Genomic DNA, 16,662 nt, shown 5'->3' on the forward strand with positions numbered 1-16,662 from the left:
CTCTCAGTGGGAGCAAAGTTAGGCAGCAAAGATCTGTTCCTCAAGAAGAGAGGTTAAGTTGGTGCAGATGGCAGCCAGGATATGATCTAAAGTTATGACTGGTGTCGGCACGGAGTCCTCCCTGGACAGCTCAGAATACTGGCGAGATAAGGCATCGGCTGTAACGTTCGTGGAGCCAGGCAAATAGAAGACCACATAGGTAAAACGATAGAAGAATAAGGCCCATCTGGCCTGACAAGGTGTGAGCCTCTTGGCCTCCGAGAGATATGTCAGATTCTTATGATGGCTGAGAATGAGAACTGGAACCACAGAACCTTCGAGCAAGTGTCCACTCCTTGAGAGCTAGGATATTGGCCAAGAGCACTCGGTCTCCAATCTTGTAGTTGCATTCAGCTGGAGACCGCTTCCTGGAGTAAAACCCACAAGGAAGCAAGGGTCCATCAGGTGTCCGACGCTGAGCCAGGTGGGCACCTATATTGGATCATGCTTTGCTGGGGTTTTTTCGCCTTCCTCTAGATCAACTGCGGGTATAGGATTGTGTATATGGGATTGAATGGTTGGGTTTTCTTTTTTTTTGTTTTTTATTGGTTGAGCCAGATGGAATTGTGTCTTTTCAACCTAACTATATACTCCTGTCTGAGACGCATCCACATCTAGGACAAAGGGCAAACCAGGATTGGGATGAGATAAGCGAAAGCAGACTTGAGGGCCGCGAAAGCTTGGATAGCAGAAGGCGTCCAATTGCGGAGATCGTTGCCCTTCTTGGTCAGATCTATGATGGGTTTGGTCAAAGAGGAAAAGTTCCTGACAAATTTCCGATAGTAGTTGGCAAACCTAAGGAAACGCTGAATGGAACGGAGGCCACTGTAGAACAGCCGAAACCTTCTGAGCGTCCATAGAGAACCCCTCAGCAGAAATTATGTCGCCCAAGAAGACAACCGGAGACAGGTGGAATTCATATTTCTGAAAAGAAAAGCCCAGTTGCAGCACCCATCTGACATCCAGGTAGTGTGATTCAATAGAGTCCGAGTAAATCAAGATGTTGTTCAAATAGACTTCCACGCATTGCTGCAACATATCATCCTCCTCATAACTCCTGAAAGATAGCGGGGGCTTTGCACAAGCTAAAGGGCATTACTAGATATTCGCAAAGACCAGTTCTGGTATTAAACGCGGTCTTCCACTCATCACCTTCCTTGATACCTACATGGATATATACGCAGCCCTTAGGTCAAGCTTGGCAAAGATCGTTGCTCCCTTGAGGCGGTCGAACAATTCAGTAATCAACGGAATCGGGTATGCATTCTTGACCGTGATGTGATTGAGAACCCTATAATCAATGCAAGGTGTCAACTCACCAACCTTCTTTACGAAGAAAAATCCGGCATCCGCTGGAGAAGTGGACTTACGAATGTAACCTCGGGCAAGCGCATCCGCCACGTACTCCTACATGGCCTTATTCTCCACAACAGAGAAGATGAACCCTGCCACAAGGGGGAATGGCACCAGGTTGCAAGTCTATGGCACAATCGTACGATGACGAGGAGCAAGAGTACCAGTACGCACCTTGTCAAATGCATCTTGATACTCATGACCTTCAGTAGGCAATACTGAATCTGAGGAGGTACAAAGTACCTTAACAGGCCCATGGATACAAACAGCGCCACACTGTGGAGACCAAGAGAGGATCTCAACCGACTGCCGCTCAAAGGTCGGATTGGGTTGCTCAAGCCAAGGGTACCATAAAACAACAGAGCAGCGTCCGGATGATATAACCTGGAAACAGGCTGACTCCCTGTGAACAGCCCCTATTGCCATGTCAATCGGAACAGTCTCGTGGGTAACCTGTGCAGGTTGCAGGGGTCTCCATTCAATTGCCTCGATGACCAGTGGAGCAACACGGGGCTGCAAGGGTATGGAATTTGCAGCAGCAAACATACTGTCAATAAAGTAACCGCCAGTACCGGAGTCTACCAACCCCCTGGGTAACCACTGAGCCTGCTGCCCAGAAGATGACAACTGTGATAAGCGGTTTATCTTTACAGGAAACCGGGGATGAGTAAACTCCACCTAAGGTTTGCCCCCAACAGGATCTTCGGTGCGAGCGTTTCCTGGATGGGTAGGACAAGATTTTAGGAAATGTCCACCAAGGCCGCAATACAGACACCGGCCCTCCCCCCTCCTAAAGGCCTGCTCAGCCTCAGAAAGGCAAGTGAACCTAGCTGCATGGGTTCACAGCCAGACACACCATCCCCAGGAGGCGTGGAAGGTGAGGGTGGAATGGGTGGGGAAGAAAACGTAGGAGCCAATCTGGTAGGATGCCTCTGCAGGCGCTCCTTAAACAATGGTCTCTCTCCCTGAGCCTGGTATCTAACAAAATCAGGAAAGAAATGAGAGCCTCAAACTTGTCAGAGAGATCCTTGGCCGCAATCTCGTCCTTCAATGCATCGGAGAGACCATGAGAGAAGACCGCCACCAGAGCCTCATTATTCCAGCCCACCTCTGCTGCCAGGATATGAAATTCAATGGCATACTTGGCAACGGTTCGTATACCCTGTTGAATGGACAAAAACATACTACATATATATATGTGTAAACAGAAAATCCTGGCACTGTGGTGCCGGTGATCAGACGGCAGGGCTGGAACAATGGGGTCGGACAATGTCCAAAGGGGTCCACCATGAATTACACGTCCAAGTCCGGGCTGCTGCCTACCCTAACCCAGATCCCAACTGGGAGGAGAAAGTAATGACACAAAAAAACGGGTATAATGGCGCTCCCGGACAAAATGGCACAAAAAAAAACTTTTAGGTGTGGGCGGTGGAGTGCGTACCCAAGGGTTCCTTTTCCAGCAATGAACGTCTCTCCTTGCTTTGCAAGAGAGAGACGTTCTGGATTTATAAGCTAAATACTTTGTCCCTCCATGGGTTGAATGAGGAACTCGACGCTTACACTGTGGTGTAACACACACCCTGTTTGGGTCTGAGGTTGTTATCTGTCATTTATTTATTTAACCATTTTATTTTAAAAAAATTAATTTTTTTTTTTTTTTCCCATCATATATACATTTTTCTCAGTTTTGTAATATTCAGCTATATTTTGATTTTTGACATTTGATGTTAAGTTATGTTATGTCTTGTTGGTTTTTTGTTTTGTATACATTGTTTTGGCACAAGGTGGAGCCAGAGAGTGGGGGGCAATGCCTCTTCCTTTTTACATTCAATAAATTTGTCCCTCATGTTAGCCACAGGAGATCTGAAGAAGGGCTTGGCCCGAAACATGTCATCTCCTCTATCTGTGGCATTCCCCAATAGCTCCGCCAGGTGATCCTTGGTTGCACTCTACAGCTGTGCCCTCGGTGAGCTGCCTCTACACTTCCGGCTACATCGGTGCTGCAGTTCCCGGTGCGCACGTCTGCGCCAGGTGACGTCATCTTCCGGCGCCACGTCAGCAGGGACTGACGACCAGCGGCCGCTGCCGCCTCGGGCGCGCACCGCCACCGGAGTTGTTCGCCGGGGTTTGAGCATCCCATCCCCCCCGTCAGCCTCTTTTCCTCACCTCAGGCATCGTCCAGCCCGGAGGCACATTTGCAGTGAAGGTTCCCGATCTGACCGAGGCAGCTAGTCCTTCTACAAGTGCCACAACGTTCAGGATTTACAAGTGGTAAGGCGTTGTCTCCCTGCCTCTGGGTCCTCCTTGCTTTGGAGTTGTCTCCTTTGGTATCACATCTGTTTGCTGAGCACTGCACCCTTGGCACACCATTGGCTTTCCCTGACTAGGAGCTTATTTTAAATTGATTTTAATAAACAAGTTTGATTATTTAAGATCCCGAGCAGCATCCAAGTTTTTTTTTGTGCCATTTTGTCCGGGAGCGCCATTATACCCGTTTTTTTGTGTCATTACTTTCTCCTCCCAGTTGGGATCTGGGTTAGGGTAGGCAGCAGCCCGGACTTGGACGTGTAATTCATGGTGGACCCCTTTGGACATTGTCCGACCCCATTGTTCCAGCCCTGCAGTCTGATCACCGGCACTACAGCGCCAGGATTTTCTGTTTACACTTATTGCCTCTTTCCTTTGTCCAGGCAGCGTGGAACTGTGATTCAGAAGAATGTTGACGTGCATCCCAATTTTACAGTTATTGTACATTCGACATTTGGTTCTAGCACGTTAGGGTTGGTTATTCCCCTTCAAGCCCACCCTTCTATAGGGGCTTGATTATATTGCTCAGGTAGATCACATTTTTTTATATCAATCATTGTGTTTTTAAGATTGGTGGTGTTCCAGTCTATGTATACCACCTTGTCAATTTTTTATATGTTTGTGGTGTTATTTGTGATTTTATTACACCTGCCCAGTGTTCCTTAGGTGCTCACGTGCACCCACTGTGACCCATATTCCCACCTTTCCCTTTCCTCTTCCCCCTTTTTTTTTTTTTTTTTTTGGCATGGATCGGGCCACCCGACTCCAGTCCATTTTTTGTACATTTTTGGGAAATCAGGATGGTAGTCCCACCTTCGAACCTGATCCCCCTGCAGGCTCGTCCGGCTCACGGGATCCTCCCCACTCGGAGGATTTTGAGGCCCGTATGAGAAGGGCTTTTTTGGCCCTGCAGCATGCTCGGGAATCGGAGTGTACCCAGTGGTGGGACAAATCCTTTCTAGAGAAGTACATAGAACTTAAGATTACCCCCAGGGGACTCAGAGTAAAGAAGAGATGTGATTTCCTTGATGAAGATCTCGACAAGGACTGGTACCTCTTCTCCGAGTTTTGCACCAACAAATGGATCCAGCTCATCATCCAGCAGCGGGAACGCAAATTGGCCAAGGTTCTGGAGCTGGTTGCATCTCTCGAATTGGAGGTCCAGGCTTTTCTGAGTCTTGCCTCTTTTCCCAATGGCGGCAGGTATTGGATAAGAACCTAATCAAATTTGAAGACAACCTAGTACAAAACAAATTACACAAATTTGAACGTGACCTCAAGGACTATAACGAGGGAAGGGTTTTCAATTGGAGCCGTCGCCCGGGTCAGCCCCGTTCTTATGAACATGGCCGACAGGGGACGGCCCCTACTCAATCCAGCAGGAAGTATAGACCGGCCCCTATCAAACAGGTGAACCATATGGATCAAGGGGAGCCTAGTGGTTCCTCGAGGCCCAACCATCGGAATCGCAGAAGGAAACAGAGGCAAGAACAGACGGCAGTGCTGAGCACCCCCGCCTGTGGGCCCACCACTCCCACTCATGATTCCCCACAATCATGTTACCCATGTAGCGGGTGCTCCACGCGGCTCCTCGTCTTCCTCCATTCATCCGGCTGTACCCCCTCCATCACAAGCTATTTCTCCCAGTCCCCCTCCTATTCATTCCTTTGATCCCCCCACCAGTGATTCCGTGGGACTCCCACGCAGTCCTGCTGCACCCATCAGCACCCCTGGGCCCTCTTCGTTTCCTTTTTTAGGACCACTCCCCCTCTGCCAAACAGAAAAAAGAAAACTACAAGAGGTAGAAGGGGAGGTTCAAAACGAAGAAAGCAGGCACAAAAAAGACAGGAAGGATCTTTAGGCAACAACAAGTCCACGATTAAGATCTACAACCTGTCCTCGCACCCCCTGACTGAGTCCGAACAGTCCCTTCTTTCGAGGGGGCTGAGTTTTTGTCCCAATGTTAGAGCCAATAAGTTTCAAATTTTCAAAGATCTGAACCGTTTCATTAGGAACCTGACGGTCCAGCGGCACTACATACAGCCCACCACGGCTACTGGTGTCCCTGCACCGTCAGTACCTAATCACACTTCTCCCCCCGTTATCAGCCCTCCCGTGGACATCCTAGAGACGGACTGTCTTCAAGACTTGTGGGATCTCTGGGAGGAAGGCCACATTGACAGTCAACCTTTAGAGGCCTGCTTTGACCCCCCTGTGATCCACACACCTTTCCGTCCACGTTCTTTGTTTTATCCGTCCCAATCAAGAGGGCCCTTCTTGGAGACATACTATCATGTTGTTTACAAGGAGTTGTTGAACATGTGTGACAACACCACGTCACAGAGGCCCAACTTGACATCCTTTGAAACGACTGCCCTTAAGGCACTCAAACAGAACAAGGACATTGTCGTCAAACAAGCCGACAAGGGAGGGAGCATTGTGGTTCAGGATCGGACCACTTATATAAGTGAGTCCCTACGGCTCCTATCCGATACCAATACTTACACTGCTCTCCCCCACGATCCTCTTCCGGCTTATCAGTTGGCACTTGGAGAGATGGTACAGGTGGCCTCCATGGCGGGAGTGCTTACCAAGAGGGAACGCCAATTTCTCCTCCCCGCGGTCTGTAGCACACCGTACTTTTATCATCTCCCCAAGGTCCACAAATCTTTGGTGGACCCTCCAGGCAGGCCCATTGTGGCTGGCACTAAAAGTTTCATCAGCGGCCTGTCCGAATATATTGATTGGTTTCTACAACCTGTAGTGCAACAGCTGCCATCATATATCCGTGACTCGGGCCATGTGCTGGATATATTGAAACATTACCCCTGGGAGAGTCATTATCATTGGGCCTCTTTAGACGTGTGTTCATTGTATACGTCTATCCCCCATGATGTGGGCATTCGAGCCCTGCAACACTTCCTCACCAAGGATGGCCAACTCAATTCCCGCCAGGTTTCCTTTTTAGCGGAGGGAACACGTTTTTGTCTCGAGCACAACTATTTTTCCTTTTTGGATAAATTTTATCTACAGACCCATGGCACAGCGATGGGTGCAAGTTTTGCACCCTGCTATGCCAACCTTACGATGGGTCTGTGGGAAGAGGTCCAGGTCTGGCACAACAACCCGTTCTCCAAACACCTAGTCTATTATGGCCGCTATATAGACGATGTCTTGATCATCTGGGACGGGGACCTGGACACCTTTCAGGCCTTTGTGGATCACTGTAATGGGAACACCTTCGGGTTATCCTTTACCCATGTCATCGACCCTGTGCGTCTGGTCTTCCTTGACTTGGAGCACACACACGTTGATAACGTGATTGTGACCCTTAATCACATCAAACCGGTGGCTGGCAACTCTTATCTCCATTACGAGAGTTGCCACCACCCATCTTGGAAGACCAATATACCCAAGGGACAGTTTCTGCGGTTACGCAGAAACTGTTCCCGTTTGGAAGATTATGAGACCCAGGGCCAACTCATGAGAGTGAGATTTTTGGAAAAAGGTTTCCCGGAGGAGTTGGTCCAAAAGGCCTTCATTGAGTGCAGGGACATATCTTCTCTCCGTCCACCTGGGCCCACCTCCACAATGCAAACCATCCCTCAAGCCCGATTCATTACCGGGTTCAATAATAACTTTAGAAACATTTCCCACATTTTGAAGAAACATTGGCCAATATTGCATTCTGATCCCAGGTTGGGCCCCCATCTCCCCGCAGTTCCCCATGTGGTATACAGGAGGGCACGGACCATCAAGAATGCTATAGCCCCTAGCATCATAAGGGCCTAGTCCAAGATCTGAAGGTGTGGGCGGTGGAGTGCGTACCCAAGGGTTCCTTGTCCAGCAATGAACGTCTCTCCTTGCCTTGCAAGAGAGACGTTCTGGATTTATAAGCTAAATACTTTGTCCCCCCATGGGTTGAATGAGGAACTCGACGCTTACACTGTGGTGTAACACACACCCTGTTTGGGTCTGAGGTTGTTATCTGTCATTTATTTATTTAACCATTTTATTTTAAAAAAATTAATTTTTTTTTTTTTTTTCCCCCATCATATATACATTTTTCTCAGTTTTGTAATATTCAGCTATATTTTGATTTTTGACATTTGATGTTAAGTTATGTTATGTCTTGTTGGTTTTTTGTTTTGTATACATTGTTTTGGCACAAGGTGGAGCTAGAGAGTGGGGGGCAACGCCTCTTCCTTTTTACATTCAATAAATTTGTCCCTCATGTTAGCCACAGGAGATCTGAAGAAGGGCTTGGCCCGAAACATGTCATCTCCTCTATCTGTGGCATTCCCCAATAGCTCCGCCAGGTGATCCTTGGTTGCACTCTACAGCTGTGCCCTCGGTGAGCTGCCTCTACACTTCCGGCTACATCGGTGCTGCAGTTCCCGGTGCGCACGCCTGCGCCAGGCGCCTGGTGACGTCATCTTCCGGCGCCACGTCAGCAGGGACTGACGACCAGCGGCCGCAGCCGCCTCGGGCGCGCACCGCCACCGGAGTTGTTCGCCGGGGTTTGAGCATCCCATCCCCCCCGTCAGCCTCTTTTCCTCACCTCCGGCATCGTCCAGCCCGGAGGCACATTTGCAGTGAAGGTTCCCGATCTGACCGAGGCAGCTAGTCCTTCTACAAGTGCCAAAACGTTCAGGATTTACAAGTGGTAAGGCGTTGTCTCCCTGCCTCTGGGTCCTCCTTGCTTTGGAGTTGTCTCCTTTGGTATCACATCTGTTTGCTGAGCACTGCACCCTTGGCACACCATTGGCTTTCCCTGACTAGGAGCTTATTTTAAATTGATTTTATTGATATTTATTTTTTTTCCTAATGTGCGATTTATTTTTTCCCCCATGAAAGTAGAGTTACCCTTTAACAGAGCTTGCGCCATTGAAAACGATTGGCCTCTTGTATGAAGTTCTGAACTGAATAGTTGAGACTGTTTGATAGAAGGTAATGGCAATCAGGCAAACACTTTGGGGAACAATGAGCACGTTTTTTTTTTTTTTTTTTTTTTTTTAATGCAGGACAAGTGCAAAGAATCAGAGATCATGCAGATTATCATCCTAATGGGACAAACTTTAAAATGACAAGACAAATTTGACTGTAGATTTTGTAGTCAAGATTTCAGTGCTTGCTGACTGTACAACGTATTCATTCAATACCCCTGTAAGAGCACAGTGGGCATGGTTATCTTCATGCTTCAATGTACAATGTATTTTCATTTTTGAGTATATGGTTTGTAGGAAACACATGTATATGCCTAATAGCTTTAAAAACCCGTGAGGTCAATGAGGTGACTACCAACAGGTGGTTTAGTCACAACAAAACAATTAAAGAAATGGAGGAGAAATTTACAGTAAAAAAAGTGTGCATACTGAATGTAAAAGTAGCAAATGCAGAGGTTACGCTTACCATTACATTCAGGAGCAACATTGCTCCAGGTTCCATCTGCTTGGCATTCTCTGGTATTTCGTCTGCTCAAAGAAAGATACCTAGAGGCAGAAAAAAAAAAAAAAGGAGGAATATTCAGTATTTATTGCTGTCTGTGCCCCCATTGAGATTCCCCCTCTCGATCTGTCCTGTTTACCATTATCATTGAAAGTAAAAGAAAAGTCCAAATTTTTGACCCCAGTAAAGTAATAGAGGGGAAAACTTCCAATGTGGGCACTAGTTCTGTTGACCTGGGGGTCCCCAAGGAATTCCCTTCATTTGCAGGGATTTCCTCTCTCTTCCCGTTTGGCTTTGGGACAGGAAGTGAATGGAAATCTCTGCAATGGGACACAGATGGTGAAGAAAAATCTAATAGGGGTTATACCCTCCCTTTGCCCTATGCAAAAAGAAAAAAAAAAACTGGATTTTTGACTTACTGTAAAATCCTTTTCTCTAAAGTTCATTGACGGATCCATATCAGTAGGGTTATACTGTCCCCTACAGGAGTAGGACACTAGGCAGAAAAAAACTCTTAGACCTCGTGAGAGATGGTATAGTCCGAGTATACGCTAATGCTACTAAAAAGGAAAATTCCTACTCGTGGAGAACATTAGGAGAGGGTATTTCTAGGTTACATGAGATGGGTTGTATAACCGGATTAAATACATTTCCAGAATGGATGGGTCCATATATAGAACCCTTCACATCTGCTCTGCGCTCTAAGCTAACGAAGACTGCACCACTTAATCTCAGGGCTCCTTTATTGTCCTTGCTGGGAGGCCTGGGTTTAAACAGCAAGATTCATGAAGCAACAACCCTTTTAAGCTAGTTGGGGGAGCTAGAGGAGACTAAAACAAAACCTGTCAGGGCAGTAGATAAGGTCAGACAGGCAGAGAACAAGCTGAAAAGGACTTTTAAAGAGAAGAAAGGGGACCTTCCGGTTTCGGCGCCATATGGAGGAGTGAGCGCAGCGGCTCCGACTTACCCTGTCTACAAAGTCTGCTATCCCCGCTCGCCGAACGCCATCCACGGCTCCTCCAGTGCCGGTGAGTCCTCCCGCACCGCTCTGCTTTAAATGGACCTATTCCTCGTCCACGGAGCAAACGCTATCACGGCCCCGCTGCAGCCCGACGCCTCACACCAGGCCGCTACCCATCCCCCGGGCAATATGGCCGCCGCGCCTCCTGCTGATGGCACGGCCCCGCAGCAGACAATGCCTACAGCGATCTCTGAAATGGACCCCCAATATCAACTAATGGCCCAAGTGGTGGCCTCCATTATCTCACCCACCATCGCTGAGGCAGTGGAACGGGCAGTATCAGCAGGGATATCCCAGCTTCGCAAAGAGCTGGGTGACCAGGCCAAGCGCCTCACAGAGGTGGAACATAGGGTCTCAGACCTGGAGGACGAAATGCAATCCTCTTTCTCTAATGAAGCCAAAACAGCTCAGACACAACAATACTTGCTGGATAAGATTGACGATCTTGAGAATAGGCCTCGTAGGAACAATTTAAGGATCATCGGTCTGCCTGAATCGTTTAATACGGGTCATCTTCCAGATATTTGTTCCACACGCATACCCCAGGCTCTTGGATTAACGGCACCGTGTACCATTGAACGAGCTCATCGCCTAGGTGCGCCCTCCAAAGACCGTAAGACCCCCCCGCCCGGTCATAGTTTGCTACTTGAACTACGCTGACAGACTGTCCATCCTAAAATCTTTTAAAAATGCTAAGTCACTCACTCTGGATGGCAGTAAACTGTTACTCTTCGCGGACTATTCTCAGGAAGTGGCGTGTAGACGCAAGGCCTTTCAACCAGCGTGTAATGCCCTTCGACCAATTTGGCGAATATAAAGCTTTCACTCATCTGAAGCCTTCACTCATCCAGAGGAGGCCATATACTATATCCAAACCCACCTGCATCTGTCCATGGATACGCAGCCCCCTGCTGTGCCCCCCATCTCTCCTTCTCATAGAGACCTCCGCAGCCCAGAAAAAGAATCGCCCAAGAGGGGCCATTTCTCTTCCAACTCCTCATACAGAGACAGGCGTCATTGAAGTTAACACTTCTCTTATGGCCTCCTTACCAGCATAATGAACCTGCTATGATAACTGACTCAAGGTGCATGAACGGCACTAGTACTACCTACTCAAGTTTTGCGAACAGCTACTCCTTGAGTCACGACATGCCCACAAGAGTTTTGGAAACAACGGGTTACACCCCCCCCCCCCCTTCGTGCTACCTCATATTACCACAGCCAGGTACTACTGTTCTAAACTGTTTTTCTTTGTTACTTTTGTACATGGCCTCACCGAGGTTCCTGCTTTCACCTCGCCTCTACTGCTGGGGTACCATGCCTGGAATACCTTCTGTTCCCCTTTCTGCAGCGTACCATCCTTGTACCCAGAGCGAGCGGAACCAGCAACCAACCGGTAACGCTGTTGGAGGTTCTACTGCCGTACGGAAAAAAGTGAAGTTACATTTGTTATGGTACGTTTTAGCTATAGTTTTGTTACCCTGTTTGTTTCGCCCCTCTTCATTCTGGTTTCCCTGGAATGCAGACGGCACGCAACTTGTCCCCTTACACTCCCTTCCTTCATGCCACCCCTGTGCCTACTCCCTTCTACCTATCCAATTACTTCCGAGTGCTATACCATCTTCCTCTTGTGGTTTTACCTACCTGCAAGCCACTAATCCTCCTGTTTAACCCCCCTTGAGTTGAAAATAGTCTCATGGAACGTGAAGGGTCTCCGTTCTCCCCATAAACGAATGGCAGTTCTGCGCCATCTGTGCCGCCTGGGCGCTGATATAGCTCTACTCCAGACTGTGGGTAGGTCGGATTTACGGCTCGGCCTCTAACAAGGGCAAGGCTGACATCCTCATACTGGTCCATAAACGGGTCACTATTGACATTTCCACCTTACATTTAGACACTGATGGTAGGTTACTAATCCTTCTCCTGGCCGATAGAGTCCCTTGTCCTGACAAACATTTATGCTCCCACCCCCCCTTCAGCGATTTTCTTCCAACAACTAACTGGACTACTGGCTCCCCATGTTCATCTTCCACTCCTCCTGGGGGGGGGGGAGATTTTAATGCGGTTATCAACCCACTCAGAGACAGATCGTCACGTTCCCCCATCGCATCTGTTGTGTCTCCCTCTCTCCTCGCTGACTTTGCTCACAGTCTCCTTCTCACTGATGTCTGGCGCCTGGCGAACCCCACTGATAAGTCGTACATCTATTACTCCCCTCCACATGATTCATTCTCCAGAATTGACTTCTTCAGGAACCCGTCTATTCTCCAATCGCTGCACACCCCTGACATTAATGACATGGTCATTTCGGATCACTCTCCCATATCAGTCACCCTCACACTCTCCGCCCTGAGGTCTAACTTTAAACCCTGGCGTTTCCCAACCTATTTAGCAGGAAATCCCGAACTGCGCACTGTACTAGCAGACACATGGCGGGATTTTCTGTCGGATAACGCCCAACATGCTGACAATCCGGTGCTGCTCTGGGAGACGGGCAAAGCGGTCCTTAGAGATCGAATCATCGCCTTTTCTTCTGCTTACAAAAAAAGGGCAGCAGCTGGTTATGAAAACGCCAGCGCGGCCCTCCAGGCTGCACATTCCCGTCTCCAACAGCGGAACTCCCACTCGAATGTAGCACAATGGAAAGAGGCGAAACAGGACTTTGACAAATGGGCACTGACCCAGGAACAGTTCCATAAATCCGTACAGGACATACAATACCATAAATTTGGGAATAAATCAGGCAAACTCTTGGCCCGCCTTTGCAAGGGACCACACACAGTCACACCAATAAAATCCCTAAAAGACCCTACGGGATCCCTGATCTCAACCCCGGCTGGTATTAATACGATTATGGAACATTTCTATGCTACTCTTTACGGTCAGGACCCCATTGATGAAACGGAAGCCCTAAATTTCCTCCGAGAGGTCACCTTACCCAAAGTCTCGGAGACTCAACTCTCCCCACTTAATGCCCCTATTGATATATCGGAAATCCTAGACGCCATCACCTCGCTATCCCCTGGTAAAGCTCCTGGCCCAGACGGGTTTTTCCTCTGAATTCTTTAAATTAACTAAGGACGTCCTATCTCCCTCCCTGCTCGCCCTGTATCAGTTCATTTTGGATGGAGGCGACTATGTTCCCACTGGTGCCAAAGCGTATATAAAGCTTATCCCCAAGCCGGGTAAAGACCCGTCCGAACCAGGTTCATACCGCCCTATATCTCTGATCAATCTTGATGCTAAATTGCTATCTAAAATCATGGCCAATCGTCTAGCACACATAATGCCCACGATCCTTCACCCATCCCAATCAGGCTTCACCAAAGGCCGCTCAGCCACGGCTAACATTTGTAAAGTCCTAGTTGTACTATCTCAACAACAAAGTCAACCACAATCCGATATCGCCATACTCATGCTAGACGCCGAAAAGGCATTCGATAACATTAGCTTCCAATGGCTTCATCTTGCTCTCCAAAAATTTGGTTTTACGGCCCTTTTTTACACCTCATCACTGCCATGTATAAATCTCCTACTGCAAAGGTAGTTACTTCAAACTTCTTGTCTAATGATATCCCTTTACACAAAGGCACCCGCCAAGGCTGCCCCCTCTCCCCCCTCCTTTTCAATTTGGCTCTGGAACCTCTATCCCGTTACCTTGCACGTCATGCCCTCCTCTCAGGAGTCTTCATTGGTAATAAGGAAATTTGTTCTGTCCTCTTTGCGGATGATATTTTACTTTTTACCTCCAACCCGGCGCAGTAGGTTGCTAGAGTTAAACACATTTTTCATAGGTTCAGATTATGTTCTGGGCTCCGTTTTAACTACACCAAAAGTGAGATATTATCGTTAAAATCCCCACATCCTCCACTATGGTCATCCTCGTCCCCTTTCCCACTAGCTAAGACTCACATTAAATACCTGGGAATTATGATCGGTAAGACCCAGTCTTCATTGTACCACTTGAACTACACCCCATTATTCCTTAAACTTACCAAAGAACTAGCTAGTTGGTCCAAACTCCCTCTCTCCCTTATTGGTAGATGCTACTTGTATAAAATGGTCTCCTTCCCTAAACTATTGTATGTGATTCAGACCCTACCCTTACTCATCAAGCACAAGAATCCAATACTGTTCCGGAAGTCCCTCACAAATTTTCTATGGTCCTCAAAGAAGCCCCGCATAGCTCTCCACAAATTGTATACCCCTAGACTCAGAGGTGGCATGAACCTCCCAGACATCAGACTATATAATCTATGCAGCCTAGTGAGGATTGGATTAGACTGGATCCACGGTACCTCGAATTTCTCAAACTTTCTACTGGAGTCACAAATAGCACAACCGTATAATCTCACAGCTTTCCTGCACTGTAAATGTGGAGACCTGCCGCTACATCTCCGCCAACATATCCTTCTCAGGGACACGGGAACTGCCTGGAAGGAATTCCGCAAAAAACTGGGACTTCCTAAGCATATTTCCCGGCATCTGCCCATTAGTGGCCATCCTGCCCTGTCGCATCTCTACCCGGAACGAATATATTCCCAGTGGGCAGACCATGGACTTAAACTCCTAGCTCAACTTTATGACCCTGTCTCTGGAGCCCCACTCTCGTTCACCGACCTTCAAGTGAAATACAGAATACCTCCGACCCATTATCTATACTTGTACCAGTTGCATGCCTTTGTCAACACCCTTTGTTCAAAGCCACTAAGTCGCTTCGCCCTCAAACCTCTAGACTCTCTTACCCTGCAGCCTACCTTAAAACTATCTCATCTATACCAACCCATCCAAACTGCCTTGCACTCAAGTGCCAAAGACTACCTCAACTCCTCTTGGGATAAGGCTCCATTATCCACAGCCATGAAGCCGCTAGTGTTGGCAGGATTCAACACCACCTGTACCTACATTTGCAATGCTTTCTGGAGGGAGCAACAATTTCGGATACTTCACCACGCTTACGCCCCCTTTTCCACCTCTCCATTACACTCCCCCTACCAAGCCTGCTAATGGTGCTTAGCACCCCGTCCCACTTTATTGCACAAGCTCTGGTCTTGCCCCTACATTTCGAAGTTTTGGGACCAGATGGAACTCCTGATCCTTCGGGTCACTGGTCTGAAGCCTACCAAAGATCCTCTCCCCCTTCTTTTTGGTCGCATGGATGGACTGTTAAACTCTACCCCAGGGACAGACGTCAAGCAGAGAAACACCATTATATGGAAGCATAAACCCTGGCTTGTCATTTGTTTCATGATTTCTAGGAGGATCATCCTTCGTCATTAGGTGTCTCCCACTACACCCAAGGAAGGGGAAGTCAAGACTGATCTTACCGCCCTTTTACAAAATGAGCACCTGGACTTGTCTCTCACCAAAACTAACCCACTCAAATTCTGGAGGAAATGGACTGCATACGCAGAGCTCTACTATACACATCTTCCCCGTAGCCCAAACAGGATATGCCTTGGCACCACAGATGATGGAGGTCCCGATCTAAGACCCCCCTTTCGTTAGTCTTAACACTCTAGTTTACTCAACTAATACATCTGATAGGATACTGTATGCTATGTATTTCTTTTTTGCTTGCGAGTGAACTATGAATCTTTAGGGTGTAGACCACTCGCACCTTTCCCCCCTCTCCATTCCCCCTACCCCCCCCCCCCCCCCCGCCTGGCACCTTAGTCACTACTGCCACTCTCCGTTTTTATAGAAAGGACGCATTCCCTCTCTCCCCCAACGTGAGGGGTAGTAATTAGATGGTTTGGCAACTTAAACTCATGAAAACACTCAATGTATCTACATCACTATCACCCCCCCCCAACCCTATCCTGTTTTTACGCTATTACTCCCTTCTAAGATGCAATTATGGCAGTTGTTTGTTTTATGCTATGTTTATTGCACAATGTTCTTGTAATTGCATGTCCTCTTGTGTGTGGTTACATTTTTGAAATACCAATAAAAACTAATTTAAAAAAAAAAAAAAAAAAAAAAAGAGAGAGAAGAAAGGGAATGTGGGAGAGAAGACAGGAGGTGAAGAGAAAACCAGGCTAGTTATCTCTAGGAAACAAATGTGGGTGGACCTATTAAAAGGCAGGCGTACCTAAAAGTGAGATAGATGGGATCTCTACTGCAGAAATGTTGAAGAGGTGGAAACATTTAGTTGGGAAAACTGTCAGGGTTAGAAACACTATTCCTAGTGAAGATAACATCAGCCTAGATTTAGAGACAACAGAACAGACCCCTCCCTGTTAGCCCCAAACCCATTCGCAAAACTGCACATGAACCCAAACCCAAATCCCTTTATCCTGGGGAGGAGTTCTAGAGAATCAGAAAAGGGGATTGGGAGGTTCCTTATCCTTTATGAAGGGATGGTGGGTCTCCTGTAATAGCAGTAAGGACAGTGACAGCAGAAGACCGACGCCCATATGCACCTGTCACTGTATGGTGGGGGGAAGTCGTCTCCTCCTACACATGTCATGGCTTTAGTGGATACTGGAGCT

At 47.8% G+C, this 16,662-nt stretch overlaps 1 protein-coding gene across 1 annotated transcript in view; it reads right to left on the reverse strand.

Annotated features, from left to right (window-relative positions):
* Positions 1–16,662, reverse strand: part of LOC309548052 (C4b-binding protein-like) — a gene marked incomplete at its 3' end in the record, with an annotated part of 202,650 nt that overhangs the window by 67,257 nt on the left and 118,731 nt on the right. Inside the window, exon 4 of the mRNA XM_082248021.1 lies at positions 9,112–9,191. Within this exon, the coding sequence (XP_082104147.1) occupies positions 9,112–9,191 (80 nt within the window). The remainder of the gene's footprint in view (positions 1–9,111; positions 9,192–16,662) is intronic.

Source organism: Pelophylax lessonae (assembly GCF_965119305.1).
Source record: "Pelophylax lessonae genome assembly, chromosome: 2".
Taxonomy (NCBI): Eukaryota; Metazoa; Chordata; class Amphibia; order Anura; family Ranidae; genus Pelophylax; species Pelophylax lessonae.